A 12344-nucleotide genomic window follows, 5' to 3' on the forward strand; every position below is an offset into this window, starting at 1 on the left:
CTCCCTTGTCTATTTTCTTTTGTTCTCCAAAATAATATGTACTGTCAAAGTTCAACCCTCACCTTTTTCTATTTAAACCAAATCTTAATTCCCTTAATTAGACTATCCCTTTATTGTGCTCAGCTTACTCACATGTTCTCTCTCTTGCCCCTACTCCTCTTACTAACTTCTAGTTTCTTTTATTTTTAATTTATAATAATTCAATTATATATCAAATTCTATTATTTCTCTTATTTTTTTTATAACTACTTTACTTTTAATTATTCCACTAAACTTAAATAAATTAAAATAATCTAACTAATTCCTATCATTCCCTTAACTTTCTCCAAACTATCCAAAACACAAATGTTTTCAGTTATCCAAATAAAATCATATAAATCACTTAATAATTTAAATAAGATAAAACTAAATTCAATTAAATAAATAATTCAATTTGGGGTGTTACAACTATCCCCACTAATAGAATTTTTTCCCTCGAAAATTACCTGAAAGGAAATAGAGTCAGATATGACTCTCTCACCTCACCCTCTAGCTCCCACGTCATGCTTTCACCAGAAGGTCCTCCCAACACCACCTTCATCAATGCAATCTCCTTGCCTCTCAAGTGCTTCACTTTACGATCATATACTCTCAAGGGAGATGCCTCAATGGTCAAGTTCTCTCTAACTTGCACATCTCTCACTTGAATCACATGAGACAAATCAAGAATATGCTTCCTCAACTAAGACACATGAAAGACATCATGAATATTCGAAAGAAATGGTGGTAAATTAACTTTGTAGGCCACTTCTCTTACTTTATTCATAATCTGATAAGGACCAATGAAACTCGACGTGAGCTTTCGAGATTTCAAAGCATGACTAACACCTGTCACTGGAGTGACTCGCAAGAACACATGATATCCTTCTTTAACTCAATTATTTACCTCATCTTATCATGATAACTCTTCTGGAGACTTTGTGAAGCTTTCATCATCTGACGGATCATCATATCTTCTCGTTAGTCTGCTGAACAACCTTAGGTCCAAACACAACACTTTCACCAGAATCATACAAACACAAAGAAGTTCTATACCTCCTACCATACAAAGCCTCAAACGGTGTCATTCCAATACTAGAATGGAAAATGTTGTTGCAAGTGAACTCAACCAATGGTAAGTAACTATCTCAGTCACCTCTCTGCTCCAAAACACAAGCTCTTAGGAAATCCTCCAAAGACTGGATAGTCCTCTTTGTCTAACAACCAGTCCATGGATGATAAGTAGAACTAAACTTCATTTAGTAGCCATGGCTTCTTGTAAACCCCCCTAGAATCTTAATGTGAATCTCGAGTCTCTATCAGAAACAATACTCGAATGGGTACCATATAAGCTAACAACCTTCTCAATATACAAATTGGATAAATTTTTCAAAGGATAATTGATCTTAATCATAATGAAATTAGTCGATTTAGGCAGTCTATCAATAATGACCCAGATGGAATCACATCCTTTCATCATCCTCGACAAACTTGTCACCAAACCCATGGAAATGTTATCCCATTTCCACTAAAGGACGCTCAATGGTTGCATCAGATCCAATGACTTCTGATGTTAAATCTTGGAATTCTGACACGTCAAGTAAGTGTAAACAGACTCAACTACTTCCCTCTTTATTCCTGGCCACCAAAACATCTTCTTCAAATCTTGATACACCTTAGTGGCACCATGATGAATACTCAGACCACTTCTATGACTTTCCTCAAGAATACTCTTCTTAAGTTCTGGTATATCTGGTACATAAACTCTATCACAGAAATGCATAAAACCATTCTCATCTATTATGAAATCACCTCGTTTACCTTGATTAATTAACACTAGCCAATCAATCAATCCCAAATTTGATTTTTGACCTTCTATGATTTCTTAGAGAATACCACTAGTCAGTTTTATCATAACTAGATTCACATTGTTAAGAGTCCTTTCACATACCAAACTGAGATATTTGAACTGCTTAATCAACTCTAATTCTCGAACCATAGGCATCGACATATGCAACAACTTTTTGCTCAAAGCATCAACCACGACACTGGCTTTACCAGGATGGTAACTTAAACCAAAATCATAATCCTTCAGAAATTCGAGCCATATCCTTTGCCTCATAGTCAACTCTTCCTGATCAAACAAGTTCTTTAAACTCTTGTGGTCATTAAACACTTCAAATTTGGAACCAAACAGATAATGCCTCCAAATTTTCAGCACAAACATCACGACTGCCAACTATAGATCATGCACATGATAATTTCTCCCATGAACCTTAAATTGTCTATAAGCATAAGCCACAACCTGACCATTTTGTATCAACACACCAACTACACCCATTTTTGAAGCATCACAATACACAACAAACACTATAACAAATAACGCTTTTCATGACGAAGCTTTCACCTCAAACAATAGAAAACGAGGTATAAAGCCAAGACGCGTTATTTTCTATTATTTTTTTATAAAAAAACCATATATTCCCTCAGATTTTCAAAATACCGAGGTGAAAAAATAACTCAGTACAAGTTTCGATTCCTAGCTATCACAGTTTATGATTTTATTTGTTTATAAGTGCAAAAAAAAGGTTTTAACCCTTCGGTTTTCTATTTAACTGAGGCATAAAATAATAATATTTTACTATAAAATCACTCGTTAAACATATTTGACCCTAATCATTACTTATATGAAACCCCCCAAACTCGCAAGCATCATTATTTGGGATGGATTGCAAGACAAAAAAAAAGCTTCAATGTTCTTCTATCTTGAACAAAACATTTTTTATGCCCTTGCAATCTATCTCACATAATGGTGTTGATGTTGTCGTGTTTATATTTTTGGAATAACCCTCAATTAAAAAAGGGAGCTCAACCTTTGAAGAGTATTCAGTTGATAAATTGCAAGTGCAGAAAATCATTAATGTTTCAAAAAAAATTGTTTTAAAGGGAATGCAACAAAATTTAGATATCGCCGAAGATTTGTTGTAAACAATGTATTTTAATATTCTGTGTAAATAATGTAATTTTAAAAAAAGAATTATTCACCTCAATTTTATAGTAAAATTGAGGTGTTTAATAATCATATTTTACTATAAAAACACTCATTAAACTGATTTTACCCTAAGACTAACTTATATGTAGCTGCCCCAAAGAGATATTCATCAAATGTCATTTTACCCTAGAGATCCGTTGGAAGAGTTTTGATGAATATTTGTTAAAATAGATATTCACCACTGTTCATTTGAGCATGAGTTTCTACTACAGATCTCTGGGATGGATTGCGAGTGCAGAAAATAAAAATTCTCACTGGAAAACAGATATGTAGCATCTTGCTTGGGACATGGGCATGGAAAATAAAAATTCTCATTGGGAAATAGATTTTACAATTTATTTTTAGTATTATGTGTAAATAATGTAATTTAAAAAAAAAACAGCTTATTCACCTCGATTTTCTTCGTGACCGAGGGGATAGTTAAGCGTTTTTTTACTATATTCAACGCTCTTAAACAAATCTTTGTCATCCATTTAATGTTTATCAACACTCATGAATGTGTCATTAGTGATATGCGTGAAACCTAAGAGACATCCATTATAAAAGCATGTTGAATATTAAAAATCTAATATATATGGAACATGAAGCGCTTGAAACATAAAGACGTTTGGAAAAATTCTCTAAGATGGATTGCAAGAGCAAAAAATTACTTGGGTTTTAGGTTTGTTTTCTTAAATATTTATTTGAGCACAAAATCATATATTTGAATATTGATTTTATTTATCTAACCCTTATTTTGTTTTGTTTTAGAATCAAATGCATGCAAGATCCGTAAAGAATAATCTTGCACCCAACATTTGATCTTCCCTAAGATTCAATAATTTGAAGATCTAAAATCTAGATCTTCAGGAAATTTAATTTTTATCAAGATTCCTAGGGAATTTGATTTTTATTTATATCTCTAGGGAGTTTGATTTTTTATTTTAATATTCTATGTAAACAATGTAATATTCTAGGTAAACAATGTAACAATATGTTTTTTTTTAAAGAAATAATCTTACCCCTCAATTTTCAATATAAATCGAGATATAAGATACGTTAGATTTAAAAATAATAAAAGTGTTGATGTTGGGGTTCGAACCCAGGTGCATATAACGTAACCCCTCGATTTTTAAATCACGGAGGTGATAAGTGGTAACTTTTCATGACACCATTTGTTACCTCGTTACTGCAGCCAAGTGAAAATGTATTTCGTGTTCGACATTAAAATCACTTTTTGTAATAGTGAAAGGATTCACCTAGACTTGGCAAAATCAAAATTGAAGCAGACGTCAACTTTCTCTTGAGTTCCTGAAAACTCTTTTTAAACTGAACACTCCATACATAAGCTTGACCCTTTCGAGTCAACTGAGTCAAAGGCAATGCTAACTTTGAAAAGCCTTCAATGAATCTTTGGTAATAACCACATATTCCGAGAAAACTTTTGATCTCAATAACAGACTTCAGAGTCTCCCACTACAACATTGTATCTATCTTTGAGGGATCCATTATGATACCACCACTAGATATCACTTGACCAAGGAAACTTACTCCTTTCAACCAGAACTCACACTTAGATAACTTCACATACAACTTCTTTTCTTTCAAGGTATGCAACACAACTTTCAGATACTCTGTATGCTCTTCATCATACTTGGAATATATTAATATATTATCGATGAACACAACCACAAAATGATATAGATAAGGATGGAAAATCCTATTAATTTATTCCATAAAATCACTTGGCACATTAGACACACTAAACAACATTACATAATACTCATAATGGCCATATCTCGTTATGAATGCAGTCTTAAGAATATCTTCTGGTTTCATTCGAGTCTGATAATAACCTGACCTCAAATCAATCTTATTGAATACGCAAGCACCGACCAAATGATCCATCAAACCATCAAATCTCGGAAGAGGATAGTTGTTTTTTATAGTCACTTTATTCAGTTTTTTATAATCAACATATAACCTTATGCTACAATATTTCTTCTTGACTAACACCATTAGCGCTCCCCACAGTGAAACACTCAGTCGAACAAGCTTCTTCTCAAGCAGATCCTATAATTGTTTCTTCTACTCACTCAGCTTTGAAGCATACATCCTACAAGGAGCCATCGACCCAAGACTAGTACCAGGTACTAAGTCTATAGTAAACTACACCCCACGTTCTGACAGAAAATCACTAATGTCATCTAGGAACACTTCGAGAAACTCATACACAATAGGTAGATATGTAATCATTATCTCACTTCCCCCTCTCAAGGATGCGAAAACCATGAAACTCAAGCACAATCTCTCTCAAGGACATCCCTACATATCTCGCGGTCATGAAAATCGAATTTGTACTCTCCTAGGATTCAAGAAACAACACTGCCTCAACAACACCTGCACCCTTGCAATCACCGGTATGTTGAACCAACCCTCAACACCTGAAACAACTTGATGACACAAAAGCTTTTCCCCCACTTATTTCAATCTTGTTCCTACTAACAAGCGATTAACAAAACAAATGAGCATCAACAGTGTTTCACACATGTGTCGCATACTAGGGAACAAACATCATTAAACAACTTGGCCATATGGACCGACCTGCTCTGATACCACTATGTATCACCCTAAACCCTAAAACTTATATTAACAGATTTAATCGATAATTCAAGGTGTCACTATGACAATCATCCAAAAACTTTTTGAAAACATTTAACATAGCAAAATTAACATAATAAATTTTAAAATCAAATTTCACAAATAAAGTGTTATGCTTTAAACCATATAATTCAGCAATAATTTAAAACATAATAAAAACACCATGTTCCCGATGTTATAGATCAGATCATTTAACCGACTAAAAATAATAACGATAAAACAAATGAAGATGACCTCCAAGAAGCTATTATCCAATCACAACAACCAAACTATACTTCTGATTATCTTAAAGATGTCAATGGTGGACAACATAAAGCAAAGTGGTATGAATACGCTCAAATATGTTAGCGGTGCAAAAGATCAGGAAGGGTAGCCTAAACAATAACAACAATAATCATCAACAGGCAATGTATTCACACAACAATCATCGATAACATCAACTCAAACAAAACACTTCATTCAACTCATACAATGAATTACTCATTCGCATCAACTCATATCAGTAGTTAACTCAAGCTCAATGCAAATAATTATGTAATGCTCGACTCCTTAACTCTGGCAATGCTAGTCACGACCGCCTCTCTAAATCAGACTCACAAGTCAACGCTATATGCATTTGGTACCAAATAAAAAATGGATCTTCATATAAACTGGGCCCTAACATCTGAACCCCGATCCCCCTATCTAAGCTCCAAGCCCCGTCCCTGAGCTTGGGACAAATCATAAGTCCCATCTCTAAACTTTTGACTCGCCTCTTTCACATCAACGCCAACATATGATGTATGGCATAAAATAATGCAATGAAAACAACAGAACAACGATTACAACCCTACATCTGACTGTAAACAATCATTCATAACAACAACACAACAATGGTTACAACCCCACATCTGACTATAAACATCCATGCATCTCAATGCATCAACAATAGTTATCACTCTGAACCATGCATCTTAAAAATCATCAGCAGGTGTTTATAACAATTTATATAATTATACTTGCACTTCACATCATCTATTCACACATCGAATAAACATCCATGCAACACTCAATTATGTTGAATAATTTAAACATCATTTCATCATTAATTTCATTCATTCACAACAATTAACCGCTCATTCGTTACCATCCACTACTATGTAACAAGTAAAAAAATTTATTTTCACAATTTTCAGTACCTATATAGTCTCTTAATACATCACTATAATATAGCCATACACGTTAGCTTTCTAATGCTTCAAACCGCACCTCATTTGGACTTACGGAACTAAATTTATGACAAAAATGATCAGATAGAATAATAGGGTTCAACTCAACAATTTCCCAACTTCAACTAGTCTCAATCGATTGACATCTGAGGGAAATCAATTGACATAATTCCTCATTAAATTCTGCCTTTCCAATTTTTTACATTTTAGCTTAGAACAATCGATTGATTATGGGGAATTAATCGATTGGCATAGTTCTTTTTTTCTAATTTTTCACGCGTGCAATCGATTGACACAAGATATCAATCGATTGACATAAGCCAAAATCCCAAAAATCCCAATGTTCAACATATTTACTTCATCTTCCCTATCCCTTAACCCTCATACATCAAACCAATTCACAATATAACATCCAAATATATCATATCATGAATTTAACAACATATAACAATCTCATAATAATTAAACATGTTATAACACACCGATCAATCATGAATTATAACAATTGGGCACAAAATTTACACAATTTTCAACAAGAAGACATGAACACATCAACAATGGTGAAATCAATAGAAAACCCTAGAGGAGGGTGAGGATCCTTCTCTGCCCTTCATATAATATAAACCCATAGAAGAGTAATGTCCCCTCTTACCTTGGATTTCCAGCAAAGTAAACTCTAAGCTCCTCAACAATGATGTTTTCTCCCCAAACCCTAGATTGCCTCTCTTGCCTCTTTTCTCTTGTTTTTCAAAATAATAGGTATTGTCAAAGTTCAGCCCTCACCTTTTTCTATTTAAACCAAAATTGAATTCCCTTAATTAGGTTATTCCCTTATTGCCCTCAGCTAACTCCCATGTTCTCTCTCTTACCCCTACTCCTCTTACTAACTTCTAATTTCCTTTATTTTTAATTTCTAATAATTTAATTATCCACCAAATTCGATTATTTCTCTTATTTTTCTACAACTATCTTATTTTTAATTACTCCATTTAACTTAAATAAATTAAAATAATCTAACTAATTCCTACCATTCCCTTAACTCTCTCCAAACCCTCCCAAACACAAATATTTCCAATTATCCAAATAAAAGCATATAAATCACTTAATAATTTAAATAAAATGTAACTAAATTTAATTAAATAAATTAATTAAATTCAAGGAGTTACACCATGTACCATGACTAGTGTCTCAACTTTGTTGCAAAAGTTGTCAGCAACATATATTATTTTATTCTTAGGTACCCACATCTTTTTGGGTTCTTTATGGTTAGTTTTTCCGGTGGCTTTATCAACTAAGGGTTTATGTGAAAATTAAATATCATATGTGTGACCATAAGTAAAATGAGAGTACATAACTTTTGGGTTTTCTTTAGGCTTAGATTTAAACATATAGGGCCCGTTTGTTTTGACTTTTTCTAAAAATGATTTTTATAGTTTTACATATTTTAGTGTAAAAAAATTTTACAAAGAAACTTTTCATAAAAGCTTCAAATGAAAATTTGATTTGAATAGTTATTATTAAAATGTTATTTTAGGTATTTCATCATTTTATCGAAACTTTTTTTGGATATCAAATTTTCAAAAAATCACTTAATTTTGAAGCTATTTCAAACAGCTTCCAGAAAAATCATTTTTAAGATACAACTTTTCAAAAAAATTGTGATTTTGATTATGTTTTGATCTTCAATAATGTATATTTATATTATAAAATGAATAATTCAATCTTTTAATTTATAAAAAACAAATTTAGAAAAACTTATAATATTTTGAAAAACATTTTTTAAGAATCCATTTTCAACTTACTCCATTTTGCTTCTATATATGTTTCTTGCTATAAATTTTTGAAAAGATGTTTCATATTTGTTTGAAACACAACGAGAATCCATAGAAGTTTCTGAAAGAATTCCTTTCTCAAATTTTTCACTTTTGCTTTTGAGACCAGAGTTTTCTTTTTCTAAACTATCAAGTCTTTCTTTTAAAATATAACTTTCTTTTATCAGCTAACTATGGGATCCAAAATCAACTACCTGAACATGTTTCAGATTCTTGTATCTTCTATGGAGTTTCTGACTCTTTTAGAGAATTTCAACAAAAGCTAATTTAAGTTTAGAATGAGTTATACGAGAAAATACCTCTTCGGATTCTGAATTTGATTAAGAGGCTTTAGTGTTAGCCATACATGCCATGTTAGCTTACTCTTCTTCAGAGTCATCCTTGGAAGAGTTAGAGTCATCCCATATTTCTATTAGCCCTTTCTTCTTCTTTATGAAAAATTTATTCTTAGGCTTTTATTTGTTGAGTTTGGGACACTAATTTTAGTAGTGAGTTGGCTCCTTGCACTCAAAGCAGATAACCTCTTTGTCAGCTCCAAACTTTCTTCAAAATTGGCTAATACCATATCTCTTAGGTTTTAATGATAACAAAGTATTTAAAGAACAATTAGGTATTCTAACATCTATTCAAGCTTGCAGGAATATAATCATTAATAACAAATGAAGAGATGCTTGAGGAATATGCATCTGAAGATCAGACTCTGGCTCTGAAGATCAATTCTGAAGACTCTAGCTCTGGTGGTGATCCAGACTCTGAAGAAGTCAACTCTAAAGAAAGTCAACCTTTGATGACCCAAACTCTGAAGCTTCAGAAGCCTAGAAGCAGACTCTGAAGTGATCAGCCTCTGAAGAGGGAAGTCTAAAGAAAGTCAACCTCTGAAGAAGAAGCTTTTCAACTAAGGCAACTTTGACAGACTCAAAAACCTTTGAATCACGTGAAAAGTTAAGTAAAAATCACTCTCTTGGGTGTCTGAGCTTCAACGAATAATTCCTCTTGCAGAAAGGTGATTTATTGATGTGTCTAATCAAGTACAAAGCTATCCAAACCTTTTGGTGACAATATTCAACGTCTCTTTTGTCCGACTCTATATATGGAGCAGATGGGCTGAAGAAGAAGACTATCAAGCCTTAATATAACACACTTCTATATAGACTTTGAACCTCGACAATCAAAGAGAAGTCACTCTGTCAAATTGCTAGACTTAGAACATCTGAACACTTATATATTTTAGAAGTTCATAAGTCTTAGAGTCTTTCTAAGTTGTATTATATCTACACCTTTGATTGTATATCAAGTGTAGTTGTTACCCATATCTCATAACCATTTGTTATAGAGTCAGAAGTATCTTACTTTAGTGCTTGAGCATTTGAAGTATCTTGCCTGTGTGCTTGAGCATTGGAAGTCTCTTACTCGTGGGTTTGAGCAAAGGTAGACTCTTGCTTCTGTGCTTAAGCATTTGGAAGTGTCTTTCTCGTGTGCTTGAGCATTTGGAAGTCTCGTGCTTGTGTGCTTAAGAATTTGGAAGTCTCTTGCTTGTATGCTTGAGCATTTGGAAGTCTCTTGCTTGTGTGCATGAGCATTTGTAATAAGTTAGGTTATAGTGGAAATCCCTTAGAAGTACAAGGGGACTAGACTACTCTCAAGTTATGAGAGGAACCAGTAAAACTGCTTATGTATTTGCTTTTACTTTCCTTGCTTCTACTCATTAATATTTTAATGTTGTTAACTCTGATTCTACTAATCAGGTTTTGGTCCGGAATCTGATAAAATACCTTCAGAAGTTATCCAAGCCTTTCTGAGTCAAACTCTGAACTAAGTGTTCAGAAACTGCTTGAAAGCTATCAGAAGCAGAAGTTGAGAAAGCTTAAAAGAAGAAAAAGCCAACATAATTCAAGCCTCGATTCTTGTGTCTTTCTCACTTTCAATTGACATCAGAGTAAGGTATGTGCTAAACACTTAATAGTGGTGCAGAAAAATCCTGAGAAAAATACATATTCTTTCATGGCTGATTAATCTGGATTTGGTTCAAGTCGGGGTACTCCTCATGGTGATAATAATCATGATCCAAGTACATATTAAAAGAAAAATTATGTTTCTAGACCTCCAACATTTAGTGGAGACTCTACTTAATTTGAACAGTGGAAGAGCGAGATGTATACTCGCATCATAAATAAATCAATTGACATAATTCCTCATTAAATTATGCCTTTCCCAATTTTCACATTTTGTCTAAGAACAATTGATTGATTAGGGGGGAATTAATCGATTGGCATATTTCTTCTTTTCAAAAATTTCTAATTTTTCACGCGTGCAATCAATTGACACATGATGTCAATCGATTAACATCAGCCAAAATCCCTAATATCTCAGTTTTCAACACGTCCATTTCATCTTCCCATCCCCTAACCCTCATACATCAAACAAATTCTCAATATTACATCCTAACACATCATATCATGAATTTGACTGCATATAACCATCTCATAGCAATTAAACATGTTATAACGCACATATTAAATCATGAACCATAACAATTGGACACAAAATTTACACAATTTTCATCAAGAACACGTGAATACATTAATAATGGTGAAATCAAAATAAAAACCTAGAGGAGGGTGAGGATTTCTATTTATCATTCATACAATATACACCCATAGAAGAGTAATTTCCCCATTACCTTGGATTTCCAACAAAGCAAGCTCTAAGCTCCTCAACAATGGTGTTTTCTCTCCAAACCCTAGGTTTCCTCACTTGACTCTTTTCTCTTGTTCTCCAAAATAATATGTATTGTCAAAGTTCAACCCTCATCTTTTTCTATTTAAACCAAAATCTAACTCTCTTAATTAGGTTATTCCCTTATTACCCTCAACTTACTCCCATGTTCTCTCTCTTGCCCCTACTTGTCTTACTAACATATAATTTCCTTTATTTTTAATTTTTAATAATTCAATTATCCACAAAATTTGATTATTTGTCTTATTTTTCTACAACTACCTTATTTTTAATTATTCCATTTAACTTAAATAAATTAAAATAATCTAACTAATTCATACAATTCCCTTAACTCTCTCCAAACCCTCCAAAAGACAAATATTTCCAATTATTCAAATAAAAGCATATAAATCACTTAATAAATTAAATTGAATTCAGGGAGTTACACCAGGTACCATGACTGGTGTCTCAACTTTGTTGCAAAGGATATCGACAACATATATTATTTTGTTCTTACCCATATCTTTTTGGGTTCTTTATGGTTAGTTTCTCAGTGGTTTGGTCAACTCAGGGTTTAAGTAGATATCATATGTGTGACCATAAGTAAAGTGATACTACAAAGGTTTTGGTCTTATCACCATTTCTTAAGGTTTCGATTTAAACATACAGTTCTTTGGTGGAGCAATTAGGTATTTTTACATCTGTTTAAGCTTGCAAGAATATAATCAATAAGAACATATAAAGAAATTCTTGAGGAATATGCATTTGAAGACCAAACTCTGGCTCTGAAGATCACTTCTGAAGACTCTGGCTCTGGTGGTGTTCCAGACTCTGAAGAAGTCAACTCTAGATAAAGTCAGCCTTTGGTGACCAAGACTC

General features: G+C 33.0%; 1 protein-coding gene across 1 annotated transcript; it reads right to left on the minus strand.

Annotated features, from left to right (window-relative positions):
- Positions 1-293: 293 nt before the first annotated feature.
- On the minus strand, positions 294-2359 carry LOC127092215 (uncharacterized). Its single transcript, XM_051031051.1, has 4 exons — positions 2294-2359; positions 1970-2152; positions 486-721; positions 294-381 (listed from the first exon to the last, which is right to left on the minus strand). Exons 1-4 carry the CDS (start codon positions 2357-2359, stop codon positions 294-296), a joined length of 573 nt encoding a protein of 190 aa, XP_050887008.1.
- Between the last annotated feature and the right edge of the window lie 9985 nt (positions 2360-12344).

This window comes from Lathyrus oleraceus, chromosome 1 (genome assembly GCF_024323335.1).
Source record: "Lathyrus oleraceus cultivar Zhongwan6 chromosome 1, CAAS_Psat_ZW6_1.0, whole genome shotgun sequence".
Lineage (NCBI taxonomy): Eukaryota > Viridiplantae > Streptophyta > Magnoliopsida > Fabales > Fabaceae > Lathyrus > Lathyrus oleraceus.

What these genes read in the sequence shown, in the direction of transcription:
- LOC127092215 (XM_051031051.1), bottom strand. Translation starts at nt 2,359, where the DNA reads ATGGGTGTAGTTGGTGTGTTGATACAAAATGGTCAGGTTGTGGCTTAT. An exon ending in AGTTCAAATATCTCAGTTTG is followed by an intron (nt 722 to 1,969) that starts GTATGTGAAAGG and finishes CATGTGTCTTAG; the next exon opens with TTGAGGAAGCATATTCTTGA. An exon ending in CTGACTCTATTTCCTTTCAG is followed by an intron (nt 382 to 485) that starts GTAATTTTCGAG and finishes TAAATTATTAAG; the next exon opens with TGATTTATATGATTTTATTT.